The sequence below is a fragment of the Dipodomys spectabilis genome, unplaced genomic scaffold (assembly GCF_019054845.1).
Source record: "Dipodomys spectabilis isolate Male_0828 unplaced genomic scaffold, ASM1905484v1 ptg000187l, whole genome shotgun sequence".
Lineage (NCBI taxonomy): Eukaryota > Metazoa > Chordata > Mammalia > Rodentia > Heteromyidae > Dipodomys > Dipodomys spectabilis.
This window is the reverse complement of record NW_024870864.1, coordinates 5,534,814-5,561,224: the sequence shown is the minus strand read 5'-3', so window position 1 is coordinate 5,561,224 and position 26,411 is coordinate 5,534,814. Positions and strand designations below refer to the sequence as shown.

General features: G+C 39.0%; 1 protein-coding gene across 1 annotated transcript in view; it reads left to right on the top strand.

The window, feature by feature from the left end:
• Positions 1-23,250, top strand: part of Lonrf2 (LON peptidase N-terminal domain and ring finger 2) — a 37,605-nt gene extending 14,355 nt beyond the window's left edge. Inside the window, exons 4-13 of the mRNA XM_042695365.1 lie at positions 1,960-2,082; positions 4,750-4,890; positions 5,647-5,842; positions 6,196-6,298; positions 6,800-6,914; positions 8,434-8,555; positions 9,244-9,402; positions 13,429-13,591; positions 15,714-15,863; positions 19,419-23,250. Of these exons, the coding sequence (XP_042551299.1) occupies positions 1,960-2,082; positions 4,750-4,890; positions 5,647-5,842; positions 6,196-6,298; positions 6,800-6,914; positions 8,434-8,555; positions 9,244-9,402; positions 13,429-13,591; positions 15,714-15,863; positions 19,419-19,613 (1,467 nt within the window). The 3' untranslated portion in view covers positions 19,614-23,250. The remainder of the gene's footprint in view (positions 1-1,959; positions 2,083-4,749; positions 4,891-5,646; positions 5,843-6,195; positions 6,299-6,799; positions 6,915-8,433; positions 8,556-9,243; positions 9,403-13,428; positions 13,592-15,713; positions 15,864-19,418) is intronic.
• The last annotated feature ends 3,161 nt before the right edge of the window (positions 23,251-26,411 follow it).

The following is a 26,411-nucleotide window of genomic DNA, read 5'->3' as shown; positions in this document are numbered from 1 at the left end:
ATAAGAGTCTCATAGACATTCTTGCCTGGGCCTGCTTTGAACCATGATCTCAGCCTTCTGTATAGCTAGGGTTACAGGTGTGAGCCACAGACACTCAGCTCAGTATGCAACTTATAATTGAGGAATTTAAGACCATTTGCATTAGTGTTACTGTGACAGAGTTGTCGTAATTTCTTTCTTAGACGTTTGCTATTTTACTTATTTGATTCCTTCTCAGTTCTCATTTGTTTATTCTTCTGATGATACATATTTTTCCCAGCTCTCTTCTTAGTGTGTGCAGTTTTCCTTAAGTATCTTCTGCAGTGCTGGGTTAATGGTTACATACTGCTTCAGTTTATGCTTGTTACATAAGTCTATATATCTCCTTTGATTTTAAAGGATATCTTGGTTCTAAGTTACTTTGTTTCAGGAAATAAAACTAGAAGTCAACAAATAGGCCTCAGAAAGTACAATCATTAAAGAAAAAAGTTGGCAGATTGCACTTCATCAAGTTAAAAACTGCTTTTCAAAATAGTTATAAAAATGAAAATCATAAAATAGAAAATATTTGCAAGCGTATATGTAATAAAGTTGTCATACATACATACACGCATATATTAGCATATATAAAAAGTATTACCCATTTAGCAGCCAGCCAAGCCAAATAATGGGCATGTAATTTGAGTAGATACTTTACTACTGAAAATATATGAATAACAAAAAAATAAAAGATGTTGCACACCATTAGTCGTCACGGAAATGCACACTAAAATCTCAGGGAAGTACCGCAACAGACCCACTAGAACAAAGAGACTGGTGATCCTAACTCCTTGTTAGATAGTGGAAAAATATTTCTCAAATTATTTCTTTGCTGTATTGAAGGTTTCTATTGTTTGCAGAACTTTTTGGTTTGATGGAATTCCATTTGCCAATTTGTACTTTTGTTGCCTACACTTTGGGGCCATATCCAAAAAAACTCTTTGCCTGGGTGCTGGCGGCTCATGACTGTAATCCTAACTACTCAGGAGGCTGAGATATGAGGATTGCAGTTCAAAGCCAGCCTAGGCAGGAAAGTCAATAAGCCTCTTATCCAATTAACCACCAGAAAACCAGAAGTGACACTATAGCTCAAAGTGGTAGAATGTTAGCTTTAAGCAAAAATTGTTTAGGGACAGCTCCCAGGTCCTGAGTTCAGAAAGTCCACAACTGACCAAAAAAAAAAAAAACCCCAAACACACCAATTTGCTCAGGTCAATGTTCTAAGGCATTTTCACCATGCTCATGTTTTCTCCTAATAGTTTCTTGGTTTCCAGTCTTACCTTTAAATCTTTAACCTATCTTAATTTGTTACTTGTAAATGGCAAGAGATAAGGTTCTTTTTTCATCTATGTGTGAATATCTAGTTATCTCTTTCCTTCCCACTGTTTATTAAAGAAACCATTCTTCTCCCATTGTGTCAAAACTCAGTTCATCCTGAATGCATGAGGTTATTTCTGAGTTCCCTTTTCTGTGTCATTGGTCTATATATCTGTTTTTATGCTACCATCATGCTTTTTAGTGACCATAGCTTTGTAGTATGTTTTGATGTCAGATAGTTGTTTTTGCTTAGCAATGATTTGGCTGCTCAATGTCATTTGTGATTCCATCTGAATTTTATAAATTCATACAAATATGTCAAATGAAAAATAAACAATAATAGTCACCTGATGCCAGTTTCATCTTAGAAGATCCCTCAGAACTGCTTTTGGCAGTTCCAGCAGTGGAGACTCCAATGTTCTGATTGTAGATTGAACTTTTAAGACATTGAAATTTACCAAGACAGGGAGACACGGTGCACCTGTCACCATCCTTGATGGGTTTTGTTTATTTTACTTAATTTGAAGTTAAAACAAATAGTTTGAACAACTTTCCCAGTTGTGATCAGGTATGGATAGTTATTCTGTGGTTTAAAATGCATGTTTTGTCTTTGGGTGAAATCAGGGACACCACCTAAAAGCCCAGGCTCTGTCTGGATTGGGACGAAGTAAGGAAGTGCTGAAGGAATTTATCTATTGCCTCGCTTTAAATCCTGAATGTAACTCAGCGAAGAAAGAAACACAGAAGGTATGATTTCTGATGACTGACTTTCTCCCTCAAGTTTTAACTCCAGCCTTTGTAAAACCAACAAATAGAATTCTGAATGTTCGTGATACTGTGATTAAAAACATAATAATGATACAGTTCATACATCTGACAGTTTTGTGTTGGAGGCTGCATTTCCATCCATGAGTACAGCAGAATGTTTCATGAGATAGCATAGACCCATCTCAAGTGTGGACAAATAATAATATACTTGAGTGAGGCCAATTATGGCAAAGTGAGACTAGGTGAGGTGAGGGAAGCAAAATGTTTTTCTATAGTTTGCAATTTCAGGTGCCATGTACACAAACCATGGTTTGTGTAGAAATCCAGTAAAAGACATTGTGATGATATGAGGTGATACATCTGTTAGCCAGATTTAACCATCGTACAATGTGTTTATATTTCAAAACATGATATAAACAATAAAATCATAATTGCCTGTCCCCCCAAAAGACATTGTGGTATATATAAAAGGTATCAGTTTGGCTTGACTCATATTTTCAGTGAATCCTTGCCAGCATGTTGTAGAAATCTGCTCTCGTATGTAATCCTCATTGAATTACACTTAATGTAAGAAGTCCTTTTTCTTTTCTATGTTGGTCCTAGGGCTTGAACTCAGGGCTTGTGTGTTGTCTCTGATCTTTCTTGCTCAAAGCTAATGCTCTGCCACTTGAGCCACAGTTCCATTTCTGGCTATTTGGTGGTTAATTGGAGATAAGAATCTCACAGACCTTCCTGCCTGAGCTGGCTTTGAACTATAATCTTCATATCTCAACCCTCCTGAGTAGCTAGGATTATAAGCATGAGCCATTGGCACCTGGCTGAAAGTTCTTAAAGTACTTCCAATGACCAGGAGTTCTGTTTTTATATTTGACTCTCTCTATTTTAATGTGAATGCTATCATATATCTAGTCTGTAATTTCTGTTTGTCATCAGCTCTAAAGCAGTAGTTAATCAGTTCTTCCTTCTGCAGTTCAGAGATTCAGGTATTTGAGAATAGCTATTTCCTTTGCCTCAGTTCATTCTTTGAGGCAAACATGCTTTTCTCATAGGACAGGGCGTTGGGTTTCCTTCTCTGGTTGCACTCTTGCAAGGCCCACATCTCTTCTTGTCTGTCAGCCACGTGTAGCAACCTTGGCCTTGTCAGGGTTCACATAGGAAGGTGGACTTACTTTCAGCATCCCGCTGTTGGAACTGTAGCTAGTTAAAATACCTAGGTGTTGTTTCTTTCTTTTTTTTTTTTTTAAAAACCAATTCCTACCGCCGGTATCTTTTCTGGTAGGAAGTAAAGTGGAATTTGTTCATCCCTTTTGATTTAGGATCATTGGTTTCTGACCATCATTCCTACCTGTTAAAATAATATTTACCCTGGAATCAGCTCTCTGCCATCCACGCCTGCTCAGCCCCACCTGAAAATTTCATAAGAACAGTAAAACATGTATCTCAACTAATCCTTATACCAGTGTTTTTTAAAAAGCCCTAGCTTGGATGAAGCATGTTTACAAATGTCCTAGAACCAGAGTTTGCGTTTTGTAGATTCTTGTCTAGATTATCTAGTGTGTTTTTTTTTTTCCTTTTTCTGCTGGTACTGGGTCTTGAACACAGGGACTCATCCTATCACTGGACAGTTTTGATCATGGCTTGTGCTCTACCACTTGAGCTATACCTCCAGTCTAGCATTTTTGATGGCACATTTTTCTGCCTGAGCTAATTTTGAATTGAGATCATTCGGGTAATAGGGTCCTGAGTAGTTAGTGTTGCAAACATGAACCTTAGGCCCTTGCTCTGATGCTTTATTAATGGCTGGTAGACATAATTTATCACAGATAGTTCCAAAAACTGTAGCCCATTCATACTCATGTAATATGATCCATTCCCTGCAGCTCTGCTGAAGCTGCTTAGTCCCTGTTAGGACCCTTTCTCCCAGGCCACAGGAGAGTGTTTTGCTCACTGCTTCAGCGTCTTTGGCTTGTCACACTCGCTGTAACATGAACAGCAGGAGGGTATTTTGTTTATTGGTTTGGTTTGGGTTTTGAAGACTTCACTGTCTTCTTTTTTCTTTCTTGAAGCTCTTGGAAACAACTGAGGCCATGAGGTTTGGAAGAACCACCTGTGTCAGCCAGAATGCCCACCTGACAGTTGCTTTCTTGGTGCTGGGAAAGAGTTCTTGAACCAGAATTCTGGCCCCTTGCCTCCTCTCATTTAGAGTTCTTTACCAGGTGGCTCTGCTGGTTCGGTCGTAAATGGAGCTGTCCTCTGGAAATATCTCAATCCCATGAGTGATTTACAGCTTAGATTTAATTAATCTCAGAGCCCCTAGAATCTTCAATCCCCATTTTTCTCTTTCCTGTGAGACTTTTACATGGAAGGTTTTGTATAACAGGTGGGGACCAGACAAGAAGAAATTGAAATGTTCCTATTTTGTCATTGGTAAGATTAATGAAAGAGACTGGAAGCTAAAATGGTTAAGACATGGACTATATTAAAAAATGTTTGTATTTTAGAAGGTGGATAGTTAGAATTATGGTAATTTTTCTTTCCAATTTTATAGGCCTGTCTGGCCACATTTTCCTCTTGAAAACATGCTATAGATTTTTTTTTCTTCCAAAGCATTTTAAAATACATTCCCTTTTCTTGGTATTTTTATAGGTAATATGTGAAGTGTTTTTTCCACCTTCAGAAAACACAAATCAAAACTCGACCTCTTGCACCCATGGCAGATACAAAGCTCACTGTGATAGCCAGACAAACACCCAAGTGGAAGAAGACGATGACCCAGGGAGCCCTGGGGTATGTAGTATGGAGAGGAGTCCTGAGTGGATTATAGTGTGTGTGTGTGTGTGTGTGTGTGTGTGTGTGTGTGTGTGTGTGTGTGTGTGCACGCGCATGTGTGCGTGTGTGTGTGTGTGTGTGTGTGTGTGTGCATGCACACGTGCACACACGAGAAAGAGACAGTCCTGAGTGAGGGGAGCAATGCATATGTGAGTCCCGAGTGAGGTACTCAGAATGTATTTGTCTGTCAGCATTATCTTGAGTAAGCTTTGAATAACTGGTCTGTGTTAAATTTTTCATAAGTTATGGAGACATTTGGCACTAGATAGATCTTAAGTGTTTCTCAATAGTAGTTAAAACTTTTCAATGAATTCATTTGGGACTAGTGAGACTGAAAGAATCTCTTTTAACACTTCCATACAAGTCAGTTCAGAGGCCTGAGAAGATTTTGGCTTGGAGAAAAGAAAGAGGGATGATTTGTTTATAAGATACAAGAGGGATGATTTTGAGTATAAGATACATAACAGATATTTCTGTGTATATTTTATTATATTTTATGTGTGTGATAGTGTTTATGTTGTCCCAGACAGAAATTATTCTGTGATTTACCATGCAAAGGTTCAAGTGCATCTTACCAGTTGATAGATAATGAAAAAAGAGTAAAAGCCCTCCTCTTTTCCAGAACTTTCTAGAACAGGCTTCTGCATGCATGATTTTTTTCTTGTATGCTGTGATTTCTTGAATATTTAGGATTCTTTTTTCCTACTTAATTAGAACTCATCTGAGAGAGTTGATATGTTTAGAAATACAAATTCTTCGGTTTTATATTTTATACTGGGACTGCACTTTGAAGAGGATAAAAAAGCATTAGAAAATGTCATCCCAGTAGCACCCAGCACTGGTTTAAAGAGACAGCTTCCCAGTGACATGGAGGATGCGCACGGCCTCCCTGGGAAAATTCCCAAGAAAGGTAGGTGAGCATTTTGTCATGGTGTTGTGTGCGCTAAAGGGATAGGATGTTAGCCAGTAGTTTATCTATTTTTTTTAATTATGCAAGTAATAGTAATGATGAGTCTATTACCTGTGGATATTTGAGATAGCTGGTATCACAAAAATTTCAGATTCCTTAATAGAGAAAGTTTTGGCTTAATTTTCACTTTCGTTCTTCTCTATCCATAAAAGTTGGTATGAATTAACTAGACAGGAAAACATTCCTCCCCAGCATGGTTTTGTTAAACTGATATAACACATTTGTGTCCAGCAGAAGAACGCGCACTGCATACTGTTACTCACATGTTAATTGTAACATTGAAAATTCTTCAGATGCAGATTGCCCACCTCAGAGGACTGTGATTTCTAAGATGGGAGATGATCTCGAAGACTTTACTGTTGACATGACTGACTTTGAGTGTGCCCTTTGCATGAGGTAGGATGCTACAGAGTCTGTACAGCTCTGAAAAATATTAGCCTTTCTAAGTTGCATACCTAAATAGAACGTGCTTCTTATTAGGGAAATAACATAAACATTCATGATTTATTTTTTTTTTTTTTAAAATTTGAGGAAGGCTGGGAATGTGTCATAGTGGTAGAATGCTTGCTTAGCATGTATGAAGCCCTGGGTTCGATTCCTCAGTACCACATAAACAGAAAAGGCCAGAAGTGGCCCTGTGGCTCAAGTGGTTGAGCACTAACCTTGAGCAAAATAAGCTCATGGACAGCCCCCAGCCCTGAGTTCAAGCCCCAGGATTGGCAAAAAAAAAAAAAAACCAAAACCCCCCAAAAATTTGTGGAAGATGTAAGAGGGGTATGGAAATAAATAATATCCAGAATAGAAAAGGAAGTTCATAAGGCATCCTTCTAATGTTGATAAATTCTATGGAAGTCTCTTGTGGACATGCCTTGCTGAAGGTACACATTTCCTTTCCAGGTTGCTCTTTGAGCCTGTCACTACTCCTTGTGGACATACATTCTGCCTGAAATGCCTTGAGCGCTGCCTGGACCATGCTCCACACTGCCCACTGTGCAAAGACAAGCTTTCTGAGGTAATTGTGAAGGGACAATTTGAAGTGACAAGGAGGTACCCTACACAGCCTTGGCGGACCTCCTTTCACATCCTGCTTTGCTTTTGTCTGGTTGTTAAAGTTAGAGCCGCTAAAGACAGCTCAGTTCCCACCTTTCTGATTAATCACAATTATACAAGGAACATTTAGGTACAGAAGTAGCTAAATTTCAAGAAAATTTTCAGGTTGTACATTGTAGTTGAGGTATATTATAAATAGCATATCTGTTACAAATATTTGAGAAAGGATATAACTCATGCCCTATGAGCTCTTCTGTACCTCATCTCAGTTGGGGACCGAATCACTCCTAACTGTGCCTCAGCAACCTAAATACCCTTATAATATCACTTGACCTGAGATCAAGATCAGTGGAACTTATTAGGGCCCACACAGAAGCTACTTCTATAACTGTTAAGGATATTCTCATTAGGTATGGTGAGAAAATGAACAATATTTAAAAACAAGGCTTTTTTCTGGCCATTTTATCAAATAGTATGTGCTCCTGTGTACGGGGTGCCTCTACACATGGAGCAAACCGTTAAAGCTCTTGTGGGGATAGAAAAACCTTCTTTTTCATCCATAAGATGAAACTAACAATATTTGCCATAATTGTCTCCCCGAAATTAAACTGTACTCCTTCTTTAGAAAGATAAAGTTTATTGTTTCTTTTAACAAATATGTAGGAAAATGCTGATGATTATTATTGGTGCCGAGGATTGAGGCTAGATCCTTGTGTGTACTAAACATATTATAACTTTAGTTGCACCCTGTAGCTCTCAGATTCTTTTTCTTACCTATAAGAAGAGGTATATAGTACTTGAGCAAATTTTTAAATAGTTAACAGCCTTTTAATTTATTGCTAAAACTTGTTAAAAGTAAGTTGGTGCAAGGCTAGGAACATGGCCCAAGTGGCAGAATGCTTGGGAGGCCCCTAAATTCCCAACCCCTGTTAAAAAATAGTTGTTGAATTAAAACCTTGCTAAAATATCCATGCTTCCTTGGTTTATTAAGTCGCCTGCAGGGTTCTCATGTGATCAGCTATATTGTGATGCATCATATGTCATGGTGTCGGATACCTTCTCAGTCTATTCAGCAGGATTATTAGGAGGTGCCCTCTGCCAGTCCTCCTGATGTTGCTGTCTCTTCTTGCTGTCATGTTGCTCCCATCCTTGGCTGGAACAAGAGGCCAGGAAATGGTTCTTACTCTCATGAGCGTAGAAAGCACACACATATGTGATCACCATTCCTCACACTGACTTTATTTGCCTCCATGTTCAGGGCTGCTTTATCGTAGAAACATGCAAAGATGCAAAATCTGGGGAATGACTAAAGTCTTGTTTTTATTGTCTCTTGTTTTTATTTCCATGGTGGCCTAATCACCAAAACAGCCAAGCTTGTCAACTCCAGATCTCTTTTATAAAACCAAATCCTCAGGCCTGACTGAGTGCTAATTTAGGATTATCACCATGGCATCATTTTAACATTTCTTTTTTTGTTACAGTTGTTGGCAACCAGAAATTTTAATATAACTATACTGGCCGAAGAATTGATATTTCAGTATTTGCAAGAAGAGCTGTCTGACAGAAAGAGAATTTATGATGAAGAAATGTCAGAACTATCCAAGTAAGTGCTCACACTGCTTGTCCTTGGTGCCTAGTTCCGATTCAAGAAGACAGTCTGGTTAACCTCAACTTTGTCATTGATTGGGATTTTTTTCCTAATAGTTCTTTGATCTTTAAATAGGAGAAAATATTAACTGCAAAATATAAATAGATGTATAATCATAAGTATGAGAACTATTTCAAAAGCATATTTAAACAAAATTATATATTTGATTTTTATATCTAAATAAATGATACTAAGTTTTCCAGAATTGGAAAGGCAAAGTATGTAAGTCAAGAAACAGTTCTCGGGATAGTGACTTATCTAGACTTGACAGTTTTACAGCTTTTCAGATGATTGAAGTTTTATATATGGATCTCCTATTTAAAATTCATTACCTCTGACAGTGGTGCAGTTTTTGCTTTGATCAAAAGATTTTTTAGAGTAGTCAAAAGCTGTAAGTTTTCTAAGTACAGTAATTTAACAGTATGTTTTCTTAGATTTAAAGAAGACTTGGTAGACATCTGGGTGAGCAGAAAACATTCTCATGCCAATGGCTTTCCTTCCCCCCCCCCCCCCCCCCCAAGCAGTGACTCGGGTCTGAAGGTTTTGTTTTGTAAAAGAGAGAATTGGGGTTGGCTAGCTTTGGCTGTTGGGTGGCTCCCTTGTTTCTAACATATCTGACTTCACATTTGCCTTTGCTCTGCAGTCTGACCAGAGATGTGCCCATCTTTGTGTGTGCCATGGCCTTCCCCACAGTTCCCTGTCCCCTCCATGTCTTTGAGCCCCGGTATCGGCTTATGATAAGAAGATGCATGGAAACCGGCACCAAACGATTTGGCATGTGTTTATCTGCTGAACATGCAGGGTAAGAATTGCCAGAATCCCAAGGATAAGTGTATAACATGGTCTATTTTGAAGAAAATTTAGACTGATACTTGAAAATCTCTAGGATCTCCCATTATACCACGAAGACTCAGTTCAAGGCTATCCATAATGTGTCCTCTTCAGCCTCATTCTACTTGCTTCCAGTCATCATACTTGCTGGTCCAGTACCATGCTCATCATTCTCTGACTGTAGTTCATGGTCCCATATTTCCATTCTCCCCACAGCTTGCAGTTCTCCTCTAGCCCATCTGTCTGCCCAGAAATTTAAGGTCTAGCAGAATGGCTGTATCCTTAATGCAGCTTTTCTCTATCTTGCCGTGCATGTAGTTTTCAGTCTTACAAGAATCCACAGCATCTGGCCTTTTTTCCTGTTGTTTCTTTTCAGTTGTCTAGGGATAGTTTTAGGGGAGCAGGGCTGATTTAGGGATTTCAGATCTCCAATAATAAGGTCCCTTTCTATCCATTTGGGATTTGTCAGCTCTTCCTGGTGATGAGGTAACCACGTCCAAGTGCTAGATAGAAGGGGAAGCACATGTATTCAATGGATTCTGAACAAAAATGGCTAGCTCACATTTGCAAAGAAGGCTAGGAAATGTATTCTACATATGTGCCCAGGGTAGAGGAGAAAAAGATTTTTAGGGCCACCCAGTAATCTCTACCATAAATACCTAGGGAGGAACAAACTTTTTTAAAAAAATGGAAAAAAAAGACCTTTATGAAGAAACTTCAAAAACTATTGGAAGCTATTCAGGAAGCTCTAAATAAATATAGGGAAATGCCATGTTCATGATTGCAAAACTTATGAAAGACCTGGGAACATTCCAGAAGGGTTTTTTTTTTTCCCCCAGGTCCCTCTACTTTTTTTAAAAAAAATTATTGTCAAGGTAATGTACACAGGGGTTACAATTCCATAAGTAAGGTAATAAGCACATTTCTTGTCAAACTTGTTCCCCCTTCCCTCATTTTTCTCCTTCTTTCCTTTTCCCCATTCCCCCCCCCCCCGCCACACCCCCAGCTGATTGTCTTGTTTATATTGCTGTTGGCATTGGTTCCCCCCTTGTCCTTTGTGTCACCATTCTGTTGTCCCCCCCCTTCCCTTCCCTTCCCTAATTTAAGTAAATGTATATGCAATACCAGGGTACCAAAATCAAATATTGTGACAATAAGGGATATACCATAGGGGGAAGAACTTACAAAAGAAACAAAAAAATCACACAATACATTAAAAACAACAACAACAAAGAAAAACCTCTTTGTTGTGTCCTAAAGGATTCACTCAAGTTGGTTTTAGAATTGGTGTGGAGAGCAGAGGACAAGGCCAGATAGTTTTTAAAAAAAAAAACGATTCAGTGATAGAAGAGCTTTTCTATAACAGCAAGATTATAAACCATAAGTGGACCAATGAAGTACAATATAGAGATTATGAACAGATCTGTTCGGCTCATAAATGGACTCCAGATTTAAACATAATTTTATAAAAAAGACAAACTGCAAAAATGTGGTATCCACTGCCCAGAAGTTATAAATAATATATAATCTAAATAGGACAAAACAAAACATTCTTTCTCTCATATATATATCCCATAACATGCATATATATACACACCCATGTACATATAAATACACATATAGATGTCTATGTTTGTTCACACACCCACATATTTACCTTCCTAATTATGAAATGTGAAAAAGATAAACATTTAAAAAGAAACACTGGATTGTCTCTGTACAATTAGAAGAGGGAAAGGTTTTGTGGGGAGTAGGTGTTTTTTAAAATACATTTTTGGCTTGAACTTAGTAGAGCCTTGTACTTGCGAGACAGGTATCTACCACTTGAACAACACTTCCAACCTTAGTGCTTGTGGTTGCTTTTCAGATTTGTTCTGGCTATTTGCCTAGGGCTAGCCTTGGATTATGATCCTCCTACCTACAGCCTTCTGAGTAGCTGGAATGATAGATATGTATTACCTATACATGTATATATATATATATATATATACATAATATATATATATATATATATATACACACACACACACATATATACATATGTAATGTATGTAACAAGTCCTGGCTCATTTGTTGGGATAATGGATCTTGCTAACTTTTTTGCTTAGGCTGATTTTGAACTCCAATCCTCCTGATCTTTACCCTCTGAGTGGTGAGGATTACAGGCATGAGCCACTGTGCCAGGCTGGGAAAGATTCTTATGTAAAACGTTGACTGTATATAGCACAGAAGAGATTAATAATAAATAATAATCTTAAATTTTGATTCATCAATAGTCAGTGAAGGCCAAGTGAAAAAACAAAGCTACACAAACTCCACCAAGAATACAGAATGCTGAAAAGAATATTACTTTCACCAAAACAATATGAAAAACAACCAGCATAACCTTTCAGGGAAAAGGTAATCAGGAGGTAGAGACTTAACAAGTATGTGGGAAGAATGCAGTTAATTTAAACTACTTTTTATGATATCCCAAGGGCAGTGTGAGAATACCAGTCTGTTGGGAGCTACAGGCACAGGAGAATTTGCATCTCCCCAGGTTTTTGTCCACAGATAAGACAAGATGTTCCTGGATGTGACAGGCTCTGCTGCTGAGTAGACATGGAGCAGCTCTTTGAGGGTTGTTTGGTGATAGTTGTAAATCTGTTTTCTTTTCTTTTCTTTTTGGCTGGTACTGGGGCTTGAACTCAGGGCTCTTGATCTGTCTAGGCTTTTTTGCTCATGACTGGTACTCTGCTACTTGAACCACACCTCTACTTGAGGCTTTTTTGCTGGTTAATTGGAGGTAAAAGTCTGGCGGACTTCTTTGCCTGTGCTGGTTTTAAACTTCAATTCTTAGAGCTCAGCTTCATAAGGAGCTAGAATTATAATTGTGAGCCACTGGCACCCAGCCAGATTCTCTCTTCAAGGGCATCATTGAAGAGCTTCCATATACCCCATCGCTGTGGGCAGAATTACCTGTCAGACAACCAGGAAGGGGATGTATGAGCTGTCTATGTGGCATGTCCAGCAGGTACTTGGATGTGCAGACTTGTAACAGGAATAGTACTCATCTTTATTGTTGAAGATCTATCATAAAGATGATCACCATAAGAACTTTGGAAACAGACAAGTTAGGGTTGAAATCTTGGCTCTAAATCTTTTTATGCCATTAAATAACTTGTTTAACTTCTATAAGCCTCTGTGGTTTTGTGAGGCTTGCATGAGTTCTATAAGCTGCTCTGCACAGTGATTGGCTTCTGATTACTGGAGTGATGAGTGTGGGTAAGGTCTCTAGTGAGAGCTTTGGAGTGAGGATAGCTACAACCAAGGATCCCATCCTGGGTGGCCAAGTAGGGTAGGACCAGACCAATCAGAGGTAAGCAAAAGGGCAGTGGAGGGTGTTGACTCAGGATCAGATTAGCAGTCATGCTGTAAAGAGGCTAAATAGGAATATGCTCCCTGATTGTAGCCATGGGGAGGAGCTGTGAGCCTTGTTGGAGTCACCATGGATGGCACAGCAGGGCAGGAAGGAGTAAAGGGAAAAGGGAGATGAAGGCAGTGACTGAAGACCAAAGCCTGCTATGGTTTGGTCAGGGATGGCGGCACTGACCTGCATCAGTACAAGGGAGGTGAACCTTCAGGGCTAGAGCAGGAACACTGCTGTTCCCAACGTGAGGCCTGGATGCCTTGTGCTTTCTGGAATCCTTCTTGGGACTTGGCAACCAGGGCTGAGGAGCCGCATTTAAGATTCAGTCCCTCCAAAGCACTGGGTTTCAACTACTGAAGTCCAAGCCCTATCCTTGCCTGCCACAGCCGTCTCCTGTGTTTGTAGCACTGAACAAGAGTTGTTATTGACAAAGAGTTGCTTAGAGATTATAATCTTGCTGATGTCAGATAGTCAGGCCCTTTGTTTAGTCTGGATTTGTGTTCCTTTTAAAATGTGAGCCTTCTCTAGGAGAATATTAAGTCCCACTGTATTTGAAGTCATGACCATTTCTTCCCATCACCCTTTCAGGATTTCAGAGTTTGGCTGCATGCTGGAGATTAAGGATGTGAGAACTTTCCCAGATGGGAGCTCTGTTGTGGACGCCATTGGAATCAGTCGGTTCCGAGTTCTGAGCCACCGTCACAGAGATGGCTATAATACAGCAGACATTGAGTATCTGGAAGATGAAAAGGTAAACCTCATTTTACAGAGGTCTGACTCCTTCCTTCTTCATGGTGGAAAAACCTTATGAGATTTTTATTAACCGAGTCACTAATTTTCTGCTTAATTCTCCACATAAATTACTTACTCCCTATCAATTTTTGTGTGAGTTGGAGATGGTAGAGAAAAATACCTGATAAAAAAAAATAACCCTATTGTCCTTAGGGAGCATGTAAATCTACACATTACAAAATAAAAACAGGTTCCTAATTTTTTGTTTGCTATTCTAGCCTGGTGTATGTGGTGCAGGGTGTGGGGGAGGGGAAGGGGAATGCATCTTCTACAGAGGCATACGTGACCCTCTGCCCCTATGGTTCCATCCACTGTGGATTAAAAACATTACAAAATCAAAGTTGTATTTCTCTCACAATAAAAGGGGAAAACATTGTAGACTGTGTTGTTTTATAAAGTAAAAAGTTGTACTGTTCCAAATATAACTTATTTGAGTGATTAAATAAACCATGATCAATTGAATCTATAATTGCTGGGAGTGTAAACTTGTTCAACCACTTTAGAAAGCAGTATGGAGGTTCCTCAAAAGACTCCACATAGAGCTCCCTGAAGACCCAGCAGTCCCACTTTTGGGCATTTACCCAAATGATCACAAACAAGACCATACTAAAGCTACCACCACGACTATGTTTATTGCAGCATTATTTACCATACTTAAGATATGGAACCAGCCCAGATGCCCCTCAGTAGATGAATGGATCAAGAAAATGTGGTATATATACACAATGGAATTCTGTGCCTCCATCAGAAAGAATGACATTGCCCCATTTGTTAGGAAATGGAAAGACTTGGAAAAAATTATATTAAGTGAAATAAGCTAGGCCCAAAGAAACATAGGTCCCATGGTTTCCCTTATTTTCAATAACTAGTATATGTCTGAGACACACAGAAATGTTCAGATAAGTTGATATTAAGCGAAATGAACCCCAAGTTAATGACTCAAATGTTTTTTCTTTCTTGCTATTGTGTCTAACATATTTATAAGATATTTCTTTGTTGCTTTGTATGTCCCTCCCCCATGGTATAAGCCTTGTTTTCACTGTATTTGATGTTGATGTTGGTATAATTTGGGGAGGGGAAGGGAAAAAACAAATTGTTTAAATAGGGATACAGGTGGACCCATTGCACCAATGAGATGCACAAGATGTTATGTCAAAAATGAACTTTACAACTTTGGCGCAGGGGGGGAGGGGGAGGAGGGGTTGGGGGAGGGGTGATGAGTAGGGGTGGAGATGGGAAGGGATGGTAAAGGGAAACAAAGGAGGAGGCAACAATGCTTGATAAGAAATGCATTCATTACCTTGCCCATGTAATTGTAACCCCTCTGTACGGTATTTTCACAGTAAAGAGAAAAAAAAAGGCCATTCACCTGAACAAATACATACTCTATATAGAAATTAGAGGGCATTAATGTAAATTAATTAACAACTTTTTTTTCTCCATGGGACTACTTTTATTATCTAGAACTAAAGTTTAGAGTAGCTTTAAATAACAGAAATAGCAGTCATTTCCCAGCTTTACATTATAATTTATATGTTAATAATATACATCATGTGAATTACTGAACTGAATCCTAGAGGTAATAGAACTATTAATTGCATTTTCCAGATTAAAAAAAATCAGAGATGGGGGCTCACGAGTTAACAAGATGGTATTAGCAATTGTTTGGTTGGTTGTCTATTCTATATTTTGTTCTATTGATATTGCTTTTCATTATGTAATAGTAATAATAATGTTTCTTAAAATGTATGTATGATGATATATTTTGTCCTGATTTTTATTATTAACACTTTGTTGCTCTTAAAGATAAAAAAGAATATATAGTTGCATGTATTTATTGAAAATTATCCATACTATGTATGGAATGAATGCTAATATTTAAGAGTCTTAGAAAAAAATCAGGAAGCAATTAAAAGGACACAAGATTTCTACCCTCAGTGATTTTAATGAAGCAATAGTGCGTTATGAAAGCAATACATTCTGTGAACCCACTTGGCAGATGTGGAGTAAATCACTGGCTGTTGTGTGCGGAGGCCCATGTCTATCATGAGTTGCTGAATGCTTGCTTTTCCCTTGACCAGGTGGAGGGGCCAGAGTATGAAGAACTTACCACTCTTCACGATTCTGTGTATCAGCAGTCTGTGTCCTGGTTTTCTTCTCTCCAGGATCACATGAAAGAACAAATTTTAAGTCATTTTGGGGGAATGCCAGACAGGGAGCCTGAGCCTCAGGTATGTTATCCTTTTTCTTTTCTTTCTTTCTTTTTTTTTTTTCTGATGCTGCTATTTCCTGTTGTAATATTCTAGACATACCATTCCAGTGTATGCACAGTATGACAGCCCAGCATCATGTACTCCATGGGAATGCTTATGAACTGGTTCATTTATTGGCAGTCCAAAGAGGCATTAGTTAAGTGCCTAAGATCCAAAGGAGAACCTATAACATTAATGCTAACAGTACATGAAGACAATTTCCTTTGAACAAAAGTCACTTAACTCTGCTTGGTCTCAGCCTTCATGCCTTTTTATCTCCCATTAACACTAGGACTTAAATACCAATTTTTTAAAATCATATTGATGGCGACACTGTTTTGCACACGACAGTGCGTCACATCTGGACTCTAGAGAAAAATACAGAATACCTGGTCACTTCGAAGCCTTATTTCATTGTCCTTTGTGGTAACACCTCCTTCCCCTATCTATTCCTCCTGGGATTTTTTTCTGATCCCTCCTTTGCATGCCTTTGGTGAAGATGGTTCTCCAGTAATCAGTGGATTTAAATGAGAGGCCGTGGTAACTTGAGGTTGTGGCAGTGACCAGTTCTCTGGTCCACGTGTGGAGGCACGTCTGCCTTACAGAAGGTGTGTATGTGTAGGCATGTCTGCCTCACAGAAGGCATGTATGTAGGGTTGGTAAGGCTAGCTCTCAAAAAGCTTAATTTAAGATGGAATGCCTTCTCTTGTCTCCATTCATTTGTTACCTTACCTCTTGAGGGTTTTTGTTATTTATCATCTATGGGAATTGGAGGTTTTCTAAACTCAAAATGCCAAAATTGCCTCTAGGTCTTACTTGACTACAATCTTGTGAAAGTCAAATCTCTCCCAAACTCTCTTTCTATACTGTACTTTAACTCAGATTCACAATGCAAGGAGATAAGGCTGATTTGCAATTAGGAAATCATGAGGCTTGAACTAGTGTTCTACAGCTGAGCCATAACTCCGCATCTGGCTTTCGTTTGGTAGTTTTTAGAGATAAGAGTCTCACAGGCTTTCCTGACAGGTCTGCCTTTAAACTGGGATCCTTAGATCTCAGCCTCCTGAGTAAGTAGGGTTACAGGTATGAGCCACTGGTTCCTAACGAGGAAATGAATCATTCTTTTTGCTAGAGATTTCCATTTTAAACTCAGATTAATCTCTCATTGGTAGGCATATTTGCTTCCAATAATCGCTGTCACAAATCATCACAAATGTGGGTGGCAGTTTTCAGCAACACACATTTATTGTGATCAAAGTGTGGTGACAGGATGTAATGCTTTCTGGAGGTTGTTGGGGGAGAGTCTATCTTCTGTGTTTTCCACTAATTTTGGGGTGTACTGGGGCCTAGTACTTACAAGGTAAGCACTACTATTTGAGCCAGTCCCCAGCCCTTTTTGTTTTCCATTTTAGTTATCTTTCAGGTAATGTCCAGGGCCAGCTTTCTACCATGAGCTTCCTACCTATAGTCTTTTTTTTTTTTTTTGTCGGTCATGGGGCTTGAACTCTGGGCCTGAACACTGTCCCTCAGCTCTTCAGCTCAAGGCTAGCGCTCTACCACTTAAGCCACAGTGCCACTTCCGGTTTTCTGAGTGGTTTATTGGAGATAAGAGTCTCACAGAGTTTCCTTCCTGGGCTAGCTTTGAAGCACAATCCTCAGATCTCAGCCTCCTGAGTAGCTAGTATTACAGGTGTGAGCCACTAGCACCTGGCTCCTACCTATAGTCTTACACATAATTGGGACCGTAAGTGTGTACCACTATATCCAGCTTTTATTGGTTATGATGTGTCTTGCTACAGTCTTCCCAATCTCTGCCTCCTGAGAAGCTGTAATTACAGGCCTGAAGCACCATGCCTGGCTAACTTATTCTAACTTCTAAAGACTGCTGGCTTTCCTTGGCTTATGATCAAAACAAGGGACACTATATCTCTGACCATTCTTCTGCTGCCATACTTCCCCTGACTGCCACCTGAAAAAGACGCACCTGATTATGTAGGACCCCTGTAATGATCTTGCCATCTTAAGGTCTTAATTTGGTCACACCTTTCAGGTCCCACTGCCAGTTAAAAGTACATTTTCATGTTTTAGGCATTAGAGCATTGACGTCTTTGAGGGTTGTTATGCCAAGGACAGAAGAGTTTTAGGTAGTCTGTGGGGAATGTCTTTATATGAGTTTCTTCTTACTAAACATGCTTTAGCTTCTCATTAAGCTAATGCCTCTCACCTAAAATCTTAGCTACTTGGGAGGCTGACTGGGAAGACTGAAGCTTGAGCCAACCTGATCACACATGCAGGAACCCCTTCTCAGCCAATAGCTGGGTGCAGTGGTGCATGTTTATCATCTCAGCTACTATGGGAAGTTCAAATGAGCTGACACAAAATTAGGGACACACCTGGGCTAGAAGCAGGACCAGTACAAAAGAGGATTAGAGGAATGGTTGAGCAAGAGAGTATCTGCCTAGCAAGCGTGAGACCCTGAGTTCAAAATCCCAATGTTACCAAAAAAAAGAAAAACATTGTTCACTACTCTGTAAGATGAGAAAAGGAGAGTACAACTTTTTTGATTTTTTTTTTTCCCAGTGGTGGGGCTTGAACTCAGATCTGAGCACTGTCTCTGAGCTAGTGCTCTTCCGCTTGAAGCCATAGCTCCACTTCCGTTTTTCCTGGTGGTTAATTGGAGATAAGAGTAGTATGGACTTTTCCTGCCTGGGCTGGCTTCAAACTGTGATCCTCAAATCTCAGATTCCTGAGTAGCCTGGATTATAGGCATGAGCCACTAGTGCCCAATGCACAATGTTATTTTTAGTCCTCTGGTGGAAAACCATCCCAGAGATCACCAGAGAACAATAAAAGGCTTTGAAACTAAAGGCCTGGATATCTTTGTTCCAGTGCCAGCATATCAAGAACAAGTTTATAGTCATCTTTTGTTTAGAATTCAAACCAGAACAAATCATGTGATAAAGGCTATCATATATATATGTAGCATGCGTGTATTTTTGTGCGTATAAAATTTTCATACATAAATTCATGATGTGTATAAATGCATAACGCTTGCCACATATATACTAATGTATACATATACATCTTTTATACATATGCACATTTACCACATTGGCTTATGATAAGGTTAATTTTCTTATGGTACTTAAACCATACATATACACATACTTTTAGCCTTTATGATTTATATAGCATGCTTGAAACTTAAATAGCAGTAGCACAGAACATTGGGTTGGGGAGGTGAAAATTACTTGTCTTTTCTCCTGGTTGGTGTATGTATAAACTCTTAAGTAGACAGTCAGGAGAAAGAAAAACAACTAATTTATGGAATTTCCCTGTAGAAGATGCTTCTCTTGGAATGTTCTTGCTTTTATGAGTTTCCCATCTTTGAATGTGTAACATACAAGCAAACTGAATGAGTTGTGATGTAGCTCTACAAGAGAAAGTGGCATTTCTATTGGTTCACATGTCTGTTGGTTAAATTAGGGAGCAGGCCTTCATTGATACAGTATTTTCTTCTGGTTTAATTTTCAGAGCAATCCTAGTGGCCCGGCCTGGTCCTGGTGGATCCTGGCAGTGCTGCCACTGGAGCGCAAGGCTCAGCTGGCCATCCTTGGCATGACCTCTCTGAAGGAACGTCTGCTTGCCATCCGACGCATACTAGTCATCATCACGCGTAAGATGAATAATCGCCAAGAGGTGGCTCCCAACAAGGAGAGAAATAACTGATTTTCTTCTTCTGTTATGGTTTCTGGAAGCCCCTGTCCATTTATGAGTGCCGGGCATGGACAAGTACCCATCAATTATTGTGCTCTGTAAAATGTTCATTGATAAGATTACCAAATGGGACACTTAACCAAACACTTAATACCCTCTCACAATTGCCAAGTTTGTGCCTGGTGGAATCTGTTGCTGTAAAAGGTTAGCCTGAAGTTCAGATAGAGCCCAGGGTTGGAAAGCCACCTAAGAAAATCACTTGGAAGCAGATGTTTCAGGAGGTCACTGGCGGCAGGGAACAGCACAGATGGCATATAGTGGCTTAGGGTCCACAAGAAAGGAGAAGCTGTTCTAGTCAGTATCTCACCCTGCTAAATGGAAAAATGCATGTATCTGTGGCCAGACAATAAGAGGAAATCATGTTTTCATGTGGAAACAGATGGGTTAGAACACAGGCTGACCAAAGATGCACTTAGGCTTCGTGTGTTGCTGTAAAGTTGTCTGTGAACTTAAGGAATCAAACCCTTGTCCAGTGCCAGGAGCTAAAATGAGTCCTCACCCAAGAAGTAGCAATTACTGGATAGAACTGTGTTTACTGTCCTGTTTTAGTCCCAGGTGTTGTAAATTGCATGTTGTATTCATTAACAGTGTCAAAAATACAATACGTTTCATGGATATAGCAAAGTTGGAGAATAGTATAGTGAACTTGAGACTATATTTACACACTCTGAATAAACAGTGAGTTAAAACTATAAATGCATTGGGATGTCAAACATGTAGCCAGACTAGTACAGAAACCCTTGAAAGTGTAACTGTTCTCATCAATTGATTGCGTACTAAACATTGAGGCCAGTCCTCTTTTTCTGCCAGGATTTTCATGAGAAATTAGTCTCATCAGTAAAATTTATGCTACTATCCTTCCACTAATATATGAAGACATTAAAAAGCTGTCATAAATGGTAAAGTCTGTCTATTCTGAGGAAATGTACCAGAATATGCAAGAATAGGTGGTTGATAAAGGGTAAATATTTAGGTTTCTCCAATACCAAACTAAAATGGTGACTTTTTAAACAAAGTTTTATGTTTATTAGACCATGAATTACCAGTTAAAGAACAATGGGTATAACTTCCAACCTGTGATGTATGCTGGTAATGCTGGTTGGAATAACTATCGATCTGAGATGTGCTCACTGTCCTAGCCAGGTGCTGAGAGTTTGCTTCTTAGTTTATGAGGTGGGCATCCACTGAAGGAAAGTGTGAACTAATGGGCACATGACAATTGCGAGCTTTGCCCTCTTCATTCAAGGTATGTGATCTTCAAGTTTTAAAAAGTGTATTTCACAATAGTAAATGTCGATGGGTTATCAACCCATTAAGCATTAGAAAGACCTTATAATATTTATAATTTGATGTATTGTAGGAGTTTTCAGCAGTTAAAACTTAAGTGAGGTCATGGGAGTTAGAAAATACATTAGTGAAACTTAACTATACAGCAGAACATTTAGAAGTATTTGTTGACTCAGTGTTTCAAGTACTTATGTAGTATTTTCTTAAGCCATGTAGCCTAATTAATCTGACCACTTAAAAAACAAAACTGCTTTTCATGTGCAGAGATCTTTACTAGAAGCTATTCCTAGAAAGTAATAGATATTAGCCACTCTTCTCTAGAATTTATTTTATATTTTAATAACATATATGAAGAATTGTAGCTAGACACCAGCGGCTCATGCCTGTAATCCTAGAGCTACTTAAGAGACTAAGAAAGAAGATTGCTCTTCAAGGCCAGCCTGGGGGAAAAAATTCCACAAGGGCAGGAGTACTACCCTTGTTGCTTCCTAATAGAGGAGCTCGATCCAGGAGGTGTTTGGGCATGGAGGCTCTGGGTTGGTTAATTTGCTTAAGGAATGTGTGCTCTCAAGCATCCTCTGCTATGTAAGAATTGACAAGCAGATGGGAGAATATGATAAAAGGGATGACGTTGATCAAGATGCAGTGTACTCATAACCTCATGGAATTGTAACCTCTTTGTACAGCTACTCAATAGTAAACCATATATATATTTTAAAGAATTGACCAGCCCTGGTAGGGACATTCTTTTCTTTGTCAGGAAAGCTCTGACATAAAAATTATAACCAAAACATCAAAAATTATAAAAACATGATTAGTTCAAACTTGTTCTAGTATTTCTGGAGAGAGATTTATTTTTTCAAAATGATTTAACTGTTTTTTTGCAAAGGAGAACTGAAGATTGTTGTAAGTTAAGTTTAACCAGGTTGATTTCAGCAAGAAATAGGTTCTAGAACCAGTCAGAACTCTAGACCCACACTCTAGACTGCCTCTCCCTAAGACAGTGAGTTGTTTTCCAATCAGAAAAGCAGATATTATTTGATTGGTGCAGTCCAGTATTTTCCTTATCTGGGAGCCTTTCTTCTGGGATTGGCTAGCATTTCAGCTGCTATGATTGGTCAAGACCCAGTTGCTTGCTCACCAGGATATACACTTAATTACAATTTGCTCGAACATCAAGCTAAGTTACAATTAACTGTATGTGGAGCTGTCCTAGACCAAATTTCATCATCCAAGTATGGAGTCAGTTTAAGACAACTATAATTTAAGAGTTCCCCACTTTGGGTCATCCTTTTAGTCCTTACAGAGATTAACCAAAACCATAGTCAGGGGAATGACACCATTTTCTGCATCTACCACAGTGAATCTACTTGATCAGCCTAGTTCAGAATTGGCAATTTAATACTGTTCTAGATGACTCTTACATTTTTGTTATTTCATCTGCAATGAAACCATTTGATATTAATACTAAAATATTGCAGTAACCAAAAGAATGAACTCAAAGTGACACAGTTGCTCTCTCAGTCAAGTTAGGAACATTAGCGCTGAATTGTATCCAGGTCTTAATTTATAAAAGTACTTAAAACTTCTAAGCACTACACGGTATACATTGCCAAGAAACTTTCCAGAAGGCAGCAGTGAGCTGAGCCAAATAGAAGACCTGAACCAATAAAGAGGCAGAACAGAATAAGCAGATTCTCCACAAACCCAGTGTAGGCCTCAGGAACTGGAAATGAGGACCACTTACTGATATTTGAGCAAGAATCATTTCTCTACTTGCTCATAAGACTGCCCATAAATATAACCAAAGTGCAATGGGAAAAGTGCTCTAACGTACTTTCTCTATCACACATTGAAGATGTATAACCACATTTGTCATTAAGGGCACCTTCTAATTTTAGTCAAGTGGCATATATAATCAGTCATTCAAAACCACGTAGACAGCCTGAGTATAGGTTAACTAAAAGTACAATATAAGACATGCCTCCTAGATGCTACCTGGACAAATTTTCTTCACTTTGTAACAACCAGGTTACTATTGGAAAGGGCAGAGTGCTACTTCCAGCAAACCTAGGAAGCAAAGGCAGTAGTGATGTTGAAGCTCTCCATTTTTCCTTTGGAGTTTTGGAGTATTTCCCATCAGAATCCTGAAGAATAGATATTAATGGAATAGCTTCTTGATTTTGTGGAGTTAGTCTACAGACTTAATCATTTTGGTTCTTGCTAGAGCATAAATCTTTGCAGACATCAGCAGGTTATTTCATTGTGGGGAAATGGAAGAGGTTAGAGGAGCCAGAAGAAAGAAAGATAAGGCCTTCAGGGTAACAGAAATTTCTATCTAAGATCATGAGGAAGCTGTTTAGCTTTACCTTAAAATCCCTACCAGGTAGATAGACAATCGCCCTTTTTTATCTGTGAGATACAGACCATGATTGGAGTCCTGAACCACTGTTGAAGAGTAGGGGTCAGAAGAACTTCCAGCCAAGTTTAATGGCAACCATCCTCTAGTGTCACTTTGCAAAGACTTAAGACTCCCACAGTCACGGTCCTTACCATCACCTACCAATAATTGGAAGTAGAACAGTTGAGTTGCAGTGGCTCAGATAGAAATGATGAGGAGCTGAAAGAACTTTCTAAGATGGCTGTCTAATTACTGAGAAATACTGATTTTTGAGAGACACTAGGATGTCCCACAGCCTGGAGAAAACTGAAAGAGCTCATTCCACTTGAGCCACAGCACCACTGAGATGCAGCCTCTAGCAGTTAAGTTCAAAGCCACGTTCCGTTGCAAGTAATGCCATTTCTGTCCCTGCAAAAAATAATTCCTTAATGAAGTTTGTAACACTGTTTCTGGGTAAACTCTTTAATCTGGAACTGGTTCATCCATCTTTTGGCTGCAGGATTATCATGGACCAATCAATTTTCTGTAGAAAAACTTTAGAATTGAATTTTATAGGTTCTTAGCAGTTTTACTTGGTGATCTGGAAAAATTTGGGAAGGTCTTTATCTCTTTAGATTCCTTCTGTTTTGTTTCTGTCATAAACTTTCCAATTTCCCTAGGTCACATTATCCTGTGAATAACTTGGGAAAGCTGCTGCAAGAATTCTAAACTCATTGGTAATGTTTTTTTTTTTTTTTTTTTTTTAGAATTATTCTTTCAGACTGGGAAGTTTCTTATAGTGTGACTCAACTTTGCCCTAGATCATGGGTAGGGAACATCTGGTCTGTGGGCTACATAAGACCCATGAAATCATGTGCTTCCTGATGGGACAGACATGTATGTTTTTTTTTCTCACCAGCTGCTTGAAGTTGTCTGCCTGTATTGATTATTTTGTATGCTCTCTAATGATGTTATAAATCTTCAAATGGCCCTTGACAGAAAAAAAAAACAGTTCTCCATCTCTGCCTAAACCATGGAAAAGTCAGTTAAAACCAACAGATTTGGCCAAAAGGCCTCACTTTATTATAAGGCTATGTTTAACTTATTATTTCTAAGAGGGAAAGGCAGCTGGGCTTATCATGGTCAGTGGCCTCAGTATTTAGGAAAGATGAATGGAAACTAAGTGCTTATCAGCACATGAATGGGTAAAGAAAATGTGGTATTATATATACATGAGGGAATATTATTCATTGCGTCATATCCAGGAAAACTGATGGAATTGGCCATGTTAAGCAAAATAAACCAGGCTTAGACAAATACTCCATTTTCTCTCACATAATGAATTTCAGAGGAGGAGGACCAGAGAGCAGGGAGGAGCCAGGAAGAGAATGATAGGGGTGAATAAGATCTATCTATCTATTACCATAATGAAACCCATTACTTTTTACAATGAATTGAGTTTTTTAAGCTGGATAGGGAGGAGTTGTTAGAGTTTAAATCTAGTTGAGGTCCTCTTTTACCCTGTCCTTGTCTGTTACTTGGGTTTTTCTGAAGAAGCTTTCAAGGAACAAATTTTTGATTCATGTAGTCTTTTGGATGCTTCTCCATACCAATTAAAGAGTGCATCCCACTAGCTTAGTGGGGGTGTTTATTGTTTGTTTTTCTATAGATAGCAAGTAAACAATTCTGACTTCCCAGTGACCCTCGAATTTTCTAAGCTGTTTTCTAGATGATACGTTTTCCTAAAATATGCAGATTTGTGCCCATAATTCTGATACATAAACCTAGCTAGTGTTCTGAAGTATGGATTATGATGATCCCATTATCAAAAATAAAAATTTGAGGTCAGGTACCAGTGACTCATGCCTATACTCCTGGGTACTCAGGAGGCTGAGATCTAAGGATCCTGGTTTGAAGTCAGCCCATACAGAAAAGTCCATGAGACTCTAACTTTTTTAAAAAAATATTTTTAAGTAGTTGTGCAAAGGAGTTGCCATTCAGCAAAGCAGTTTATGAATACAGTGCATCTTGATCTCTTAATCCCTAGTTATCCACCAAAAATCCGGAAGTGGAGCTGTAGCTCAAGTGGTAGAGCACCAGCCAGGAATGGAAAAGCTAAGGGACAATGCCCAGAGCCTGAGTTCAAAGCCTCAATACCTATTATGACCTTTAACTGAATCCAGTGCAATCAGCTGTCAAAAACACTTTGCCTCTGAGCCCAGTTCAGATTCTAACTAACCTACTCAGACTCCTATGGCTTCTTTTCTGAAATCCAAGTCAGTAAGTTAAGAAAAAGAAGAGAGAAAGGAAAGAAAAAGTTTAGATAAACTTGGAGAGCTTAGAACTCAGAGTGGAGCTTGCGATAAGGGGAGGAAACTTACCTGTACTATATCTAGGTGTCTTGAGAAGCCATAGGGTTCAGAGGGCCCTAGTGGGTCTCTTGTATTAGCCACTGAGTGAACCCGTGGATTCTGGAAGCTCTACTTTGCAGCCCACTGACCACACCAAAAGGAGAATGCAACTACATTTAAATTTAGTAGGTTATTTTTGAGCAAGAAGTAAAGTTTTTAATTGGGCAGCATACCAACCCAAGATGGTGCAGAATGTTACCCCCAACATTTTAGACAGAAAAGGGAAGGAATTTACAGAGATGATAAATTGGTGCAGTTCAGTGTTTACTTTATTTGGCATGCAGTCACTTAATACTTATGGAGACACAAACTGGGAGAAGTGTGGTTAGGTGATTTTGTCACAATATGAGCAACATAAGAGTGTTCTAACATAAACCAAGACAGCTACAATGTCACTAGGTGATGCAACGTCATGGGACCACATAGAATATGCTACAACTGGTTTATGTGTCAAGCTAGATTGCAATTCACCACATACTAAGAGACTAAGTCAAATTTTATCATTCAATACAGAGGCTAGTTTGAGCAGGGATGGGCCTGGGTCTGCTGGTACCAGCTTGTGTCTACAGAACTTCAACATCAGAACCACTTCCTGCAGTCCTGCAGCTGTAAGTTATCAGGGCAAGGTGGGGCCAGGAAGGCCAGATGAGTTCCGGTGGCATTATGGCAGAC